The following is a 16,469-nucleotide window of genomic DNA, read 5'->3' as shown; positions in this document are numbered from 1 at the left end:
GACGTGACGCGCATTGACCTCGTTCATATGCCGCACGTAGAGGTGTTCGAGTAGTGCGAGGGCCTCTGTATAGGAAGCGGCTTCGTTGAGCTGGACAGAAGTGCGATGGCTCACCTGTGCGTGGAGGAGGCTCAGCTTCTGTCCATCAGTGAAGGGTGGCGTAGACGACGCGGCGAGATAGGCCTTGAAGCATCAAAGCCAATGTGAAAACATTTATTTCGCTTCCGCGGCCTGTGGATCGAGTTCCAGTCTGTCAGGTTTGAGGGCTGATTCCATAGTAGTACTTTAAGCTGATTAACTCGAAGACACATGGAGAAGTAACCCGTGGTTTTAATCAGCTTAGAACTGTGCCTGCCTGCGACCGGTACATTACTGAAGGCGGCCCCGCAGGTCAGCTGCTCTTATACTTCCTCTAAAGGGGTGGAGCCATGGGCGGAGCCCGTACATGCCCCAACATATCCCCCTGTGGGTGAAGCCACACAATGGCCCATAGGTGGAGCCCACAGGGTTAATAACATAACATAACATAATAGTGCACTGGTGAATTATCTGTAATTATACATTCACCACACTGCCTGTATTGGCAGGAGCTTAAGGGGGAGAAGTTGGGGTTTAACAAGCCATGGTAAGGAATAATCACACATGGGCAATGGATGGAATGGCTTTGTTGGCCATGTTGTCACTCAGACTTTAGGTGCAAGGTGCCTCTATTGAATAAACTCTGAGCCTGAGTGTCCTCCGGGTGCTTTGGTTTCCTCCCACAGTCCAAAGATGTGCAGGTTAGGTGGATTGGCTGTGCTAAAATTGCCCCTTAGTGTCCAAAGATGTGCAGGTTAGGTTGATTGGCTGTGCTAAAATTGCCCCTTAGTGTCCAAAGATGTGCAGGTTAGGCGGGGTTACAGGGATAGGGTGGGGGGTGGGCCGAATGGCCTCCTTCTGCACAGTCAGGTTTCTATGATTGCACACATGATTCACTGGATCTGTGTCAAAGTGGAATGTATGAAGATGAAAGACAAAATCTGATAGTTGTTGTTGTGGTGAATTAGCTACCGTTGCAGACAAGAAGTTAGAGAAACTGAAACCGGGCATTGATTGAATAGTAGTTACTCAGACCTGGAAAGAATAAGGAATTGTGGCCTGAGCAAGAGGCTAAACTCTGGTGTGGAGAAAAGCGAGGTGTGGGAAACTTGGGAGGGAGAAGTAAATACGGAGCCATGAACTTCGACGTTGAATCATTTTCCCTTTGCTGTCACTGAGGAATCTGAGTTATTGCACACCCAGGAATACCACAGCAAGGCGGCTGAGAGAGGAGTCCGGCCACAGACCTAATTCGGGACAGGAGGTGGAGGTCTAGAATGTGGAAGTCTTAGATTCTGAGGATCTGGAAGAAGGAGGAAGCAATTCATCCATGAGATCAGGATGAACTCAACGGAGACGTGACTGTAAGACATAGGTGCAGAAATCGGCCATTGGGCCTATCGAGTCTGCTCCACCATTCAATGAGATCATGGCTGATCTGATGTCATCCCCAACTCCACCTACCTTATCCCCATTACCCTTGATTCCCTTACTGATTAAAAATGTCTATCTCAGCCTTGAACATACTTAACGATCCAGCCTTCACAGCTCTCTGCGGTAACAAATTCCACAGATTCACTATTCTCTGAGAGAAGAAATTCCTCATTTCTGTCTTAAATGGACGACCCTGTACTTTGAGATAATGCCCTCTGGTCATAGACTCTCCCACAAGGGGCAACAACCTCTCAGCATTAAACTGTCAAACCCCCTGAGAATCTTATATGTCTCAATAAGGTCGCCTCTCAGTCTTCTAAACTCCAATGAGTACAGACCCAATCTTTCTCTACCTCATAAGAAAATCCCTCCAAAGCTAGGATTAACCTAGTGAACCTTCTCTGGATTGCTTCCAATGCCAGTATATCTTTCCTTAGATAAGGGGACAAAACCGTTCACAGTATTTCAGTTGTGATCTAACTAGTGCCTTGTATAGTTTTAGTAAGACTTATCTATTTTTATACCCCATTTCATCTGAAATAAAGACCAACAAACCATTTGCCCTCCCTATTACCTGCTAAAAATGCACACAAGCTTTTCGTGATTTATGGTAGGAAAGTGAAAAAAGTGAATGATCCACAAACACGAAGCAGGCAACATTTTCTGATTAAACATCGCTAGCCTGCTATCTCGTAATCAGGACTCATAGGGGCAACATTGCGAGCTCAACACCTGCCTGTAAGATCACTGACCTGATTGCCGATTGTATACTTTTTGCAGGTGTCCCTGAAGGTTTTCCTAAATAGGCACTAAGCTCCTTACATATGCAACTCGAGGGCCTAAGGACTGTTTTAGTCCCTGTATTGCTGACATTGGAGGGCAATGAATGGAAATAGGTTAAATCTCTTTTAGCCCAGCACTCTCTACTACACTTACTGTTTTCTTTGGTGGGAATACCTACTGAAAGCATCTCGATCACCGTAAGACATAGGAGTGGAAGTAAGGCCATTCGGCCCATTGAGTCCACTCCACCATTCAATCATGGCTGATTTCAACTCCATTTGCCCGCTCTCTCTCCATAGCCCTTAATTCCTCGAGAAATCAAGAATTTATCAACTTCTGTCTTAAAGACACTCAACGTCCCGGCCTCCACCGCCCTCTGTGGCAATGAATTCCACAGACCCACCACTCTCTGGCTGAAGAAATTTCTCCTCATCACGGTGTCTTCTCCAGCCCTGTGAGCTTTGGAGAGGTCAGTGGTGATCCAGGATGGGCATAGCTCTTTCTCACACAGAGATGTGTCTTGCCTATATTGTGATTCTTTTGCTGATCTGTTTACACAGATAGCCAAAGCGTTGAATCTGAAGGGAACTCAAAACTGTTTAGGAGAGTGTAACTGTACTATCGAAATGGAATAGAACAGCTAAGAGTAAATGTAGAAAGAAACAGTGAGTAATCAACTAATACTGGGTGATTAATGTTATGTTGACAACTATGGAGGAATATTATTGCTTGGTAAGATTGAATTTTAACTTGCAAATGCAAATCAAGATAGTTTTTGTCTTATTCCGATGTTGCTGTTCAAGATCTTCTTCCTTGCAGACATACATTCAAAAATCTCAACTTGTGTGCATCAGCGTTTAGAAGGTAGATTTTAGACATAAGGCTTCACATTCCTCGCGGGTGTCAAATCGGTTCTTGTTTCCTCCGCAGCCACCATACCAGAACCTTTTGCAGATTTGTTTTGTTGCACTAAAGAACCATTTTAATCTGTAATTGTTACAGTTTCCTTCTTCGACATTTAATGCACACACATCTGGAACAGAAAAAGAGAAATCAGTAAGTAGTTAGTGGAGTGTACTGGTATGAAATGAGATAGAAACAGAAGACGTACTTTAAAATGCACTGTACGCTGTACTCACACCCAGACCAACAGCCATCCTGTAGAGTTAGGATGGTTTCAGTAGATGCAATGCTAAATATTAATTGACATGTGATCGGACTAGAAATCCTTAGCCCTCTCAGTACAGTCCAGCTGCAACTCTGACCAAAGAAGGACCAGGAAGTCGGTACGTGACAGGACATCCTCTAAGGCCTGGTAAGGGCCAAATCTACAGTCTGCAATAGCAAGGCTATTGATACAGGAGGGGTTGAAGAGAAGGTGAGAGGATTGGGAACATTGAAGCTCCCAGGATTGGAGTCGTTTGCCAGTGGAGTAACTCAGGTACCAGAGATATGATGTGTTCGAAACTGGCCACTAGAAATGAAGCGATCTCCTCATGAATCCGCAGGATCTGTGCTGGAGATTGTCAGTGGCCAGGGTGCCAGAATTATTCATTGAATTGCTGGCCTGTGCACTCTGGTCCATCATCTTCAGAGGATTGATCAGCACCAAAACCAGTGCTAAGAGAAAATGGTGAAAAAAATTCTCAGGGGCTCTTTATTAACTTTCAGAACCGTGGAGAAAGACAGCTTCAAATCTCTCCCTGCACTCGATAACCACTCACTCCACTGATGCAAATCAAATCTGTATGGGTCGGTCTTATTACCTTGTGATTGAGCACCAAGGGGAAACAGCAGGGCTGGGACAAATTGGATAACTCCTTCAAAGAGCTGAATGGTGTCCTCCTTGCCCTATATGATTCTTATGTTCATGATAGGAAGGTAATGGCTTCTAGATCTGCAAGGGTTTCTATGGGGAAATGTAGCTCTTGATCTGCATATTTTCTGGAGGAGTCATGAATCTCTGGTTTCAATCTGCATGTGTCATTTTACTATGAACGGATGCTGCCAATTAGCCAATGTATAAACTTGGGCTAATGGTGCACAATAAATTGTACATGGCACCTCAGAGTGTTGTACAACTGGCTTGTTTTAGATCGGTGGATGTTAGCCTTCACTGCCTTAGGCAGTGAAACGATGGAACAGGCTTTCCATCAGTTAATTTCCTGCCAATCAATTTCAACAGGAAGTGATTAAACAGTGGGGTCTACAGTGGGCTGGGTACTAGACTCATCAACTCAGCACACAAAGCAGTTAATACCCACACCATTTTGCTTTCAAATCCTTTACTAGACCAAGATTAGTCATAATTTCTGGTGGCTATATTTTAGCTTTATGTGACAATATAAAAGGCAGCCTAATTTACATCAATTTTTATTTCGATCAGGAGAGATGTAACATGGATGGCAGGTACACCATTGCCCATGTTACGCTGTCACATAGAGTCAACATTTAACCCCTTGATTTTGAGAACATTCCATTTCTGTTTAACTTTATTGCAATCTTAAAGGGAGAAAATAAATTGCCGATGCCAAGATTTTGTTAGATGATTATGAGAGGTGACTGAAAAAATATACGACAACAAGCATTTTCATGTGGGGAAGATGATACAGAGGTGAAGGTGCTTGGAGAAGGAGTTTGAAAGAGTAGGGCTCCCGCAGCCAATGTCTCTGTCAGGAGAGACTCAATAGATGAACTGCAGGCCAGAGTCATGGGAAGAAATAGGAGGTAGAGAACTAGTGTAGGGAAAGTACTTTAAATCTGATCTGTTGTGAAATGCTGGGCCCCAGTGTGAGTCACTGGATATTAGGTATGGGAGATGGGCATTTTTGAGTGAGTGGCACTTAAACCTAGATTTTTGCAGCACTGCGGCAATTCCATGGCATATCCAAAATGGTGCTTGGACCTTGGCTATAGAGAACCTGGGCTGGATTCTCCAATTTTGAGACTAAGCGCAGTCGCCGGTGTGGGAACAGTGGTATTTTACGGATGGAAAGATGGCGCAAAACCTCCACCGATCCTCTGTTTGGTGGTGGTGGTGGTGGGGGGGGGGGGGGAGGGGGGGGGTGCTAGCAGGCACGCAGCTTAGAACCCCTGGCTCTAGCTGCTGATACGGCCAGAGAATTGCCGGGTCCGTAGCCGCGCATGCGCATGGTGGCGGCCTGCAGCAGCCGCGGCGTGCAACATGACGTCGGCCGTGTGCGGGCCTGGCCTGCCAAATAGTGCCCCCTTTGTCCAGGCTCACCAGGCTCACCACCCCAGGACCACCCATCAACAGTGCCCCCAGCCCCCACCAACGCCACCCCTGCCCATGGATCGGCTCCCCTCTGACTGTGGCGGCGCTGGACTCAGTCCACAGCTGCCACGCCAGGTTTCCCCCCCCAAAAAATGGCATGAGTGACCCACGCCGTCGGCACCTTGGCCCATCGGGGGCGGACATCAGGGGAGGGCCTCAGATGACGCCGAGGCCGTCCATACGGTGTGTGCCATACTCTGCGAGTATGCCGCTTTGGAGGGTATGGAGCATTGCAAAAGCGGTGCTGCCCCCGACTTCGGCAGCAATGGGGATTCTCCGGCCGATCGCCGAACGAGCTTTCGGCGTTGGAGATTGGAGAATCCCGCCCCCTACCCACATTACCAATGGATCCTATATTTCTACTCTAGCTCGGCCATTTGAACGCAGTGTTAATCTCAACCAGAACCCATTTCTGCTGGACCAAAAGCCTTATCCCGCAGGGTGTGAATTATAATTTTTTAAGAGTTGACATAAATGCTTGTAAAAGGTGGATATGGTCTGTGGAACTATCAAGCTGGAACGTTAGTTAAATCCAATTTATGAAAACAAAACAGCTGCTTGTGTCTCTGAGTTGAGAAAAATCAGTTCTTGCAGCTTCAACAATTTGTCGGCCTAACTCCAAGGGCTATTGTTGTAGCATTATTACTATTTGGATGAATTTACACCCTAACATTAACATAATGGCAGTGGGAGCTGCAAATTCACAGTTGGATTGAAAGCTCCAAGAGGTTATTAAGGGATTAGTTGCATTGATTTGCGGTTATGAATACAAATGGTTGTTTTTATAAAGGATTGCATGCTTAAAGGGATTTTAATGTATTGAATGGGTCTTTATTAATGAGATTGTTTTAAAAAAAAATTTAGTGTACCCAATTTATTTTTTCCAATTAAGGGGCAATTTAGCGTGGCCAATCCACCTAGCTTGCACATCTTTGAGATGTGGGGGCGAAACCCGCACAAACACGGGGAGAATGTACAACCTCCACACGGACAGTGACCCAGAGCCGGGATCGAACCTGGGACCTCAGAGACTGCAGGGCTAACCCACTGCGCCACCCTGCTGCCCATGAATTTTTTAATGCTGTGAAGTCAATATAGACACACAGAAATTATTTTTTAAATCATTTTTGCTTGGATCCTGAGGTTTGCCCATTTGTGGATACTATATTTTATCATGCAGGGTGTAAGGCAAAGGTAGGGGTTGGGAGGGGGGGCATGGGTTGGCACGTGTTGGCACTAAGATGGCATTTGGTTATAAAAGGCCATGAGGATGAGTGGGCGATCGTGGGTTGGCACGAGCTAGCACTAAGTTAGCACTGGGTATACGTCAATTAGTGGGGGCCAACCGTTGGCATGGAAGGAATAGGAGGGTCATTGGAGTAGGTGGAAGGGCATGGGTTGTCATGCGTTGGCACGACTAAGACATGGGAGTGGGTTGATGGTGATGTGGAGTGAGGGGTGAGGGTGAGAGGTTGAAGTCCTAGAGAACCGATGTGGACCTCTTAAATTGCCTGCCTCGTCATTCTGGAGCCTCAAAATTGTTTCCGATACCTCCCCTCACAACCCCCCTCCTCCCACCCCCCACTCCACAGAATGAAGATCCTGAAATTCAGGGCACTTTTTCCCCTGAGGTGGGTATGGCAAGCCAGAAAATTTCTCAAATCTGTGCATCCGCCATGGGAGTAAAAATATGAGTGTTCGTTTGGAACAATATAAAGCAGCATTTGGACAACTTGGAATTTATGGAAAGCGTTGATACCTTATACATTTCAGAGCAATGCAGAGGTGACACTAATTTCTATGTGCGTAACAGGAATTTTAGTTACAGTGCTTTGCAATGCCATGCTCCAGATCTCATTTCCAGCTCGTTCTGCAGCTTTATTAAAGTTGTATTTCCATATCGCAAGATGCCTTAATGCCTCAAAGAGTAACTTTGACTTTGTCGTGTTGAGCCTTTACTTCAGCTGTTGTCACTGTACTCTAGAAAATCAATCACGGATACCACAAATGTCCATTTGCCATTGTTGAGCATCAGATTCTGTTGCGTGAGTCGGGTGCGCAATGCTGATAACTGACGATCATGTTCTGCTTTGCCCCTTTCATGGACAATAGTGTTGCGTAGTAGTTTGAGCATCCACTCAATGTGTGATATGACTGCAGAAACAATCTTCTGGAATCTGCTAAGTTATGAACTTAATCCTTTGGGCATTTTGCGGTACTGAAACATATCTTCATGAGTAACAAAAGCTGCAAAATATTGGCTTTGCTCTGTGAGTGGGATCTGAAAATAGTTCCATTGCGTATCGAGCTTTGTGAAGATTGTCGAGTTGTGAAAAGATGCTGATAATGGCATAGTGTAGGTTAGATGGCTTTTGTTTCGGTGCAACATCGTGGGCCGAAGGGCCTGTACTGCGCTGTATCGTTCTATGCTGATAGTTCTTGGATATTTGTCTGGAAATATAGCTTTGCCTTAGGGTTAGTGCAGAATCAAAGTTTGCCAATGTTAATTGGATAGGTAGTACATGAAAAGTTAACTGAATTGATGGTTGATAAATCCCCTAAACCAGATGAGCTTCAACCTAGAGTGTTGAAGGAGGAGGCTGGAGAGATTGCAGATGCATTTGGGATTACCTTTCAAAATTCTGTAAACCCTGGAAAGGCTCCAGCGGACTGGAAAGTAGCAAATGGAAACCCATTATTTAAGAAGGATGGAGATCTTCAAACCTTTTAGTTTGACATCAATTGTCGAGAAAGTGTTAGAATCTACTTTAAAGGATGTGATAATTGGACATTTAGAAAATAATAGTAAAATTGGGTTGTCACCATTGGTTTATGAAAGGGAAACCATGTTTGACAACTTGGTGGAGCTTTTTGAGGATGTTACTTGCAGTATTGATAAAGGAGAACCAGTAGATGTGCTGTATTTGGATTTTCAGAGGGCTTTTGATAAGGTACCACACATGAGGTTAATAAATAAAATTAGCGAGCATAGGAGTGGGGGAAATATACTTGTTAGCAAACAGAGAGCAGAGTAGGAATAAAAGGGTCAGCCTCGGGATGACAGGCTGTTACTCGTGGGGCACTGGTAGGATGAAATGAAAATCGCTTATTGTCACAAGTAGGCTTCAAATGAAGTTACTGTGAAAAGCCACATTCCGGCACCTGTTCAGGGAGGCTGGTACGGGAATTGAACCCGCGCTGCTGGCCTTGTTCTGCTTTACAAGCCAGCTGTTTAGCCCACTGTGCTAAACCAGCTCCTCTGGCATGTTGGAACAATGTAGGTAAGGGAAGTCGGAAAGTCACATCCGTAACTTCAGGATAAGAATTGGCTCTAAGGACTGGGTCGGTCGGGCTGGGGTGCGAAACGGGGCTGGTAAGCGGATCAGTGCTAGATAACAGCTGGTCACAATGAAAAAACATTATTTGGATGCAAGGGTGAGGAATTTAAGACGGAAGCCAAAAGCAAAGTCTTCATCATGTGTAAATATAGGAAAACCTGGCTCCGCTGAGAGAGAAGTAGGTTCAGTGTTCATAGTTGGGCAGGAGAGAATGAAAGAGGTAAGAGGTAGGTCACATTGAAAAGATGAATATAATGAGAATGAAGAGAAGTTGCAAAGTGATCGTGTGTCAAGATAAAGGATTCAGAGAAAAAAGTCCTTTGGCATATCTCAACCCTCCAGAACACTAATCCTACCATTATACCCTGATCCCTTCAGCACCCATCTGAATGATAACACACGGACATTGCAGTTCTCCCCTAGCACTGTCTTGGAATGTTAGTCATAGGCATGCACACAAATTCCTTTGGCATCACAATCTCCTGGCCCAGAGAACTAACAACTGAGCCGTAATGGTTCATAAAGGAAGTGTTGGACTCAGGTCAGGTAACAAAGATTCCAAAATATTCTTTGATTTCACTAAAGGGAACATAAATCATAAAATATTCCTGGGTTAACATTTGTAGTCACATAAGAGGGATTATTACTGTATTTGTAACATTTTTCCTCACAGGAGAGTGATTGTTATTGTATTTGGAATATTTATAGTCACAGGAGAGTGATCATTACTGCATTTGTAATGTTGAAGTTTTTATATACCAGTTTGTTTGTGTAGAGACCATACACGGGATTTTCCATCCCATCCCATGGGAAGTTAACGGAGATTTAAATGGTTTGCTGCATCCGCCATTGGTCAACCTGCCACGCTGGGCCCAGGAAATCCCAGCCAGTGTACCTGTTTTTTTATCAATCAAAGGAGGGGGGCACGATAGCACAGTGGTTAGCACTGTTGCTTCACAGCACCAGGGACCCGGGTTCGATTCCCGGCTTGGGCCACTGTCTGCGTGGAGTCTGCAAATTCCCAACGTGTCTGCGTGGGTTTCCTCCGGGTGCTCCAGTTTCCTCCCACAAATCCCGAAAGGCATGCTTGTTCGGTGAATTGGACATTCCGAATTCTCCCTCAGTGTACCCGAACAGGCACCGGATTGTGGCGACTAGGCGATTTTCTCAATAACTTAATTGCGTTGTGTTTAATGTAAGCCTACTTGCGTCACTAATAAAGATTATTATTATTAGAATAACCGTGCATTCAGACATCAGCTTTCCTAGAATACAACTCATTTCTCAAAGTCTGTCATGCTAAATCAAAGGAAACGCATTCTGGAATGTATGTAAACATTTGTGGAACTTTCTCTCTGAAAGGATGCCATTGCTGAGGGATAATTGGAGCTATCAATTGATTTTTGGAGGTAAAGCTAACAAGGAGTGCGCAGAATAGGCGGGTAAAGGGGTTTGAGGTGCAGACCAGCCGTGGTTGAAGGACGAAGCACGTCTGAGGGGCTGAATGACATTCTTCTCTGTCCCAATGATCTTCTGAATTACTTACCATGAATACTGTCTTTTGACTCTTCCATGTTTTGCATGATGTTCGCTCTGTAATGAGGAGGTCATACATGAGTCATTGGGGCAAACTGACATTAATGCTCAATGTCTAGTAGTGAATGACGATAAGACATACCGGTCTGAATCTGCAGAAGTTCTGGTTTTGACTGTTCCCTGAGATTTTAGTCCTTCACACTCCCTCTGTAGAGCTGCAGGTGGATAATTGTTGATTCCTACTGTCAAATTAAAAACAAATGTTCTCCTTACTGGAATCATGTCAGTGAGTCTCCAGCAGAATAAAACCAGAGGCAGGTTTTACTCCAGAGGCCATGAATTACTCCATTCAGAGAAAAGTGCAGTTAAGAAATTACCCAGAAAGTGATAAATTCTATTTCACAAAAGGTCTATGCACAACAACTTTAAGTTCTAATTGGACAGGAGATTGTTTCTTTTTGAATCATGTCATGAAAGTTTACAGCACTCCAACCATGATTTAAATATCAATAGGAAGGTAAGAGACTTAGCGATGTGGGTCACCGTTAATGAAGCAGCTTCATTCAGTTGCCCGAGGCATCAACGAGTGACTTTTACCTGTTCTCCTCTATATTCACATTATGTGATCAATTATCCTTGTACATCACCCGGGTGATGGATTGGAAAACATGAGTAGTAAGAGGGATGAGCAGCCAGGACAGATAGACAATTTGTCTTTCCAATCAATGCCTTAAGTAAGAAAGCAGGGTGAAAGAAAGTATTTTAAACATAAACCAACCCATGTACTTCTGCAATGGGGCAGTATTAGGGATGATGCTGCTTCAGATTTTGGCAGCCCCAGCACAGTGCCTGCATTTGATAGATGCCGATGTTTCCTGGTGTTGTAATATAAAAGTGTTTTTACCCCAATTGCGTGCACCACTTCAATCATATTGAGGACAATGGCTCACACAGAGACTGGGAGCAAACCCCTGGTTGCTCTGGATTGAAGACAATTTAAAACGAGTTAAAGATTCTCACTTCCATCCCTTGCTGTAGAAACTTTGATTTTCATTCTCCGGAATGTGATGATCTCTGGCATTTACTGCTCACTCCTAGCTGAAGGTGACTCTCAGCTATTTTGAGTGATAACGGTTGATGCGACCATCAATTCACTCAAAGACACAAGGAGAAGTAAACCGTGGTTTTAATCAGCTTAGAACAGTTCCTCCTGCGACTGGTACAATACTGGGAACTGCCTGCAGGTCAGCTGCTCTTTATACTTCCTCTTAAGGGGAGGAGCCATGGGCGGAGCCCGTACATGTCCCAACATATCCTCCTGTGGGTGAAGCCACACAATGGCCCATAGGTGGAGCCCACAGGGTTAACAACATAACACAACAGCAGAACATGATACAAATGCACTGGTGAATTATTAGCACTATACATTCACCACAACGGTCCTATTCTTTATCGACGGTTTTGATGCTGTCCAACCTACTTCAGAGGGCAGTTAGGAGTTGATGCGAGTCCGGGCCTACATGTAGGTCAGGTTGGGTAAAGAAGGCAGCCGGGCTTCATGGAAGTGAGGGGAGACTGTGAGGAAAGACGGTAAAGTGCAGGAGATGAGGCTGTGAAGAGAGACCATAGAAGTGGCTGAATGGAGATATTGCTAAGCATGGTAGAAGTGGCTGAGTAGAATTGTCTTTCTCTCTTTGATGTGGGCAAGTCTCTGTTTAAAAACAAATCTGAATCTGAAGAACATGTCAGAGGGGTGGTGGGGCCCAAAGAACGACTGCAAAATGGTCAAGTTATTTTATAGTTAAGGCAAGTGTATAATTTTATATTGAACTAATTATTCCTATCTAAGGGAAATAAATGCAAAATTAACTAGATAGAAGATCCTGGCATTGAAGAGCTCAATTTTCTTTGAATAAAAATCTGAGGATATAACGAAGGAGCAGGGTAAAAGAACAGGAACTGGGGCAGTATAGAAATAGATTCTACTTCAATACTAATGAATATGAGAAAACAGGATTAGAAAGGGATGTCAATGCAGATGATGTACCAAACTGCAGCATGAGGAAGTTTGTGAAAGACACACGATCCTGGACAATTATAGCAGTAAGTGTCTTCATCTCGTGGAACTTCAGGCCAGAGGAGACCATTCAATTGCAGTGTGTGAAAATAAATGTGGTAGTGGTAGGAGACAAGGGGATAGGTATTGTCCTCTGCAGCCACAACTGGGCTTTCCAAAGATTGTGTTGCCTTGTCTCGTTCCAGGGTTAAGGGTATCTCCTCACTATTGGACCCCTACCCCTTCCACTTCAAGTTCCTCACCAGGAACCTGAAGTGGAAGGGGGAGAGTCCAATTGTGGCCCATTTAGAAACAAACGTGGAACATGAAAATAGGACCGAAATTCTGCTGAGAGAATCTGAGGAACTCAACATAAGGTCATAGGTCAGACCCTCCAATTGTTACTTGAGCCAGATGCCACAATGATATTGGGCTAAGCATTAGAAAGTTAAATGCAGAGCTGGAAGAGTGATGCGGGAGACAGGGATTTTGTTTCATAGACCACTGGATCCCAGTATTGGGGAAGGAAGGAGCTGCTCTGTGGGGGCAGGCTCCACTTATACCAAGCTGGGACCAGTTTCCTGTGGAATCAATAACCGAGGCAGCGAACGGGGCTTCAGTCGAATAAAAGTGGAGGTGGCAGAACTCAGGGGAGGGTAAATTCAGAAGCAGCAAGAGAAATATCAAGTATGTAGAGCAAAATAGTGACTTTGATCAAATTAAGTGGAGTGGGTCAGGAAGGGACTGTTTAATAAAGGTAACAAGGTATTGGTCACTAAGGTGACATTAGCAAAAAGTAGAAGAACGCTAAAGCTAAAGGAATCGTAAATGAATATGCAAAGTGTTCACAGCAGAATAAATGATTTACTACAACACAGATAGAAATTAATGTGTGTGATGTAATAACTATTCCACATTCGTGCTGTGAAGCACAGTGCTGGCCACTGTGCCGCCTGTCGTAAAGGTGCGTACAAATATGCAAATTAGAAGGACAGGAGTAGGCCTCGAACCTGCTGTGCCGTTCAATAAGATGATGGCTGATCTAACTGTAACCTCAACTCCACATTCCTGCCTACCCTGATACCCTTTCTTATCAAGAATATATCTCACTCTGCACTAAAAAATATTAAAAGATGCTTCTTCTACCACCTCTTGAGGAAGAGTTCCAAAGTCTCACACCGTTCTGGGAGGAAAAAAGCTTTTCTTCATCTCTGCCTGAAATGGGCGCCCCCTCATTTTTTAACAGTGACCCCTAGTTCTAGTTTTTCCCACAAGAGGAAACATCCTCTCCACATCCACCCTGTCAAGACCGCTCACGTTCAAGAGCCTCAAGGAAAGAGTGATCATGATATTATGTTGAATTTGAGAGTAATTCAGTCAAGCCTGAAATTTGGGTCTTGAATCTGAACAAAGCGATAAGCTGTAACCTCTCAAATTCGGATGTGTGTTAACTCTGGAAACACTAGTTGTCCAGAATTCTTTTTGAGCACAAATACAACACCCGGACTTGTCACTTGTATTGTTGCAACATGATGTTGGAGATGGGCAGCGCAGAAATTTAAAACTGATTTTTAAAAATCCCTGGAAAATCTGAATATTTGTTTAAACAATGAGATTCTCAAGCAACGTCCTTGACCCTAAAAGCAAGTCACAGCAAGTCCACCGGGATTGCAACACACATTTTGGGAAGTGTTGTGCAAGGGCAATTCAGTAGCAAGATAGATAAGAGGCGCAATTCAAAGGAAAAAAATTCTCTGTCCAGTTTTGGGCGTGTTTAGCGAGGTGTTTCCCGATGGCTGCAGTGCCAAGAAATACGCTGCTATTCAATGGCATTTTGCAGTTTTCATTAGGCCTAAGGGAGTTTCCCTCTGCCCAGGCCGCACTTCGAGTCATTTCCTTTTGGCGAGCCCAGCAGGAAAGGTTCCTTGCAGAACGGGGCGCCTTTTTGACTGGTTGCCCCGATCGTCCCATCCCCGCCCTTCAGTCCCTCCCCCATCCGATTCTGACCACTCCCTCACCCCCCTCCACCTGGTACCTAGGTCCCTGGTAATGCTTACATGACACCCTGGCAGTGCCAGGGTGCCACCCTGCCCTGTCCTCGACCACCCAGTGGTCTCTAATGGACAGGGAGACCCCCCCCACCCTCCAGCCAGGTGCCATTTTGACTCGTCCAGGTTTGTGGAAAGCAGCACCAAACGGTGCCTTGACGGGATCTCCCAGGCTTGCCCGTTAAGTCCCGGGCGCCAGGCGAATCCGGCTCATTTAAATACGCAGATCTGGATCATGCCCACTGATCTCGTGAGGGATTTTGAACATCGTAAATCTCGTGAGGGGCTTCTCATAAGATTCAATGGCCTCGTTCTGACACCAAGTTGGGCGCAACAAAGACGTTAAGTCATACACAAGACAATCAAGAAAGTAGGATATTGGCCTGTTGATAATTCTGTGTCCTGAGACACATCTACGAGCTTCAGGATATCAGCCTGCTTCATCTCATTGGTCATTGCGAGCATCCAATAGTATGCGGATCAAGGAAGCAGGAACTCATGGTCAAAGAAATCTCCACCTCAGCGCCACTCGCTTCATTTGAAAGGCTTTACCAGCAGTAGAAAGTAAATTCACCCCCTCCCAATTAAGGTCTTCTGATGCCGTCACTGCTATTCCAAGTAGGCCTTGAGAACTATGTGCGCCTCAGCACGTGTGGTCCCAATGCGCACATGGCAACCCCCACCCACTTGAAGGAGGCACTCCGCTTTCTGCTTTAACACCTCAGAAAATGCAAGAATGACATTCCCTCGCTCATCTGCCTTCCACTACCCAATGTGTTATGACAGTGGAGACAGAATCAGGGCCTTAATTGCCACTTGATTTTGCAGTTAAAGGCCTCATCAGGCCTAAGGGCAGTCAGCGTTATGGGCGCCTTACTCACTCACCTGCCATATTGTTTGAAATGGGTTGGGGATGGGCAGGAAGATGGTGAGCTAGCCACTCACTGTTGTAACATGCCTTTAAGGCATAGCCACACCAGAAAGGAAATGTGCTTATGCGATCCAGTCTCAGTTTCACTTTGGCCTGTGAGCAGAACACAGCACACACAGCTCTGCTGATGTCTCCAAGCATTCCATATACATATATCTGTTCTTGCATGCCTAGTTTAAATAAATGAACCCACAACAGGTTTACCAAATCCCTTCTGAGTGATTGTTGCCTTTATATCATTACAAAAACATGACACGTGTCATACTTTGTGCCCCCTCCCAACCTGAGTGAAAACAAACCCAGCAAGGGGCCAATAAAATCCAACACCTTGTCATTTATATTGTTGCTGTTTGTGGGAGATTGTTGTGCTCAAATTGGCAGCCATGTTTCCTACAGCATGACAGTGGCTGCATGTTATAGAAGTTTCAAATCTCTCAGAGGCCATGAGTCTTTGGAACTCTCTACCTCAAGAGGAAATGGGAGCAGAATTGTTGAATGTATTTAAGGCACAGGTGGATAATTTCTTAGTTAGCAAGGGGTTATCAGGGGTATGCAGATGAAGATTTGAGGTTACTGTTAGATCAGCCATGACCTTTTTAAACGGTGGAGCAGGCGCGAGGGGCTGAATGGCCTATTCCTGTTCTTTGTTTGTATGTGCATACTTCATTGACTGTGCTGTATGATGGGATGTCCTGATGTTGATGGAATAGGAAATATAAAGGCAAGACTTTATTTTTCTGTTTCAAACAAACTACACTGAATGTCTCACTGATTCACTCACGGGATGTGGGTGTCGCTGCATTTATTGCCCATCTCTAATTGCCTTTGGACTGAGTGGCTTGCTCGGACATTTCAGAGGGCAGTTAAGAGTCAACCACATTACTATGAGTCTGGAGTCACATATAGGCCATACCAGGTGAGGATGGCAGATTTTCTTTTCTAAAGGGCATTACCCACATATACAGCACAA

At 44.9% G+C, this 16,469-nt stretch overlaps 1 protein-coding gene across 1 annotated transcript in view; it reads right to left on the bottom strand.

Annotated features, from left to right (window-relative positions):
• Positions 1 to 312: 312 nt before the first annotated feature.
• LOC140425486 (collagen alpha-6(VI) chain-like) overlaps positions 313 to 16,469 on the bottom strand; it is a 185,276-nt gene continuing 169,119 nt past the window's right edge. The window contains exons 42-44 of the mRNA XM_072509804.1: positions 10,607 to 10,706; positions 10,475 to 10,521; positions 313 to 3,328 (exon numbers count right to left, since the gene is read on the bottom strand). Of these exons, the coding sequence (XP_072365905.1) occupies positions 3,153 to 3,328; positions 10,475 to 10,521; positions 10,607 to 10,706 (323 nt within the window). The 3' untranslated portion in view covers positions 313 to 3,152. The remainder of the gene's footprint in view (positions 3,329 to 10,474; positions 10,522 to 10,606; positions 10,707 to 16,469) is intronic.

The sequence above is a fragment of the Scyliorhinus torazame genome, chromosome 6 (genome assembly GCF_047496885.1).
Source record: "Scyliorhinus torazame isolate Kashiwa2021f chromosome 6, sScyTor2.1, whole genome shotgun sequence".
Taxonomy (NCBI): domain Eukaryota; kingdom Metazoa; phylum Chordata; class Chondrichthyes; order Carcharhiniformes; family Scyliorhinidae; genus Scyliorhinus; species Scyliorhinus torazame.
Note: the sequence above shows the minus strand (reverse complement) of the source record. Positions and strands in the feature narration are given on the sequence as shown.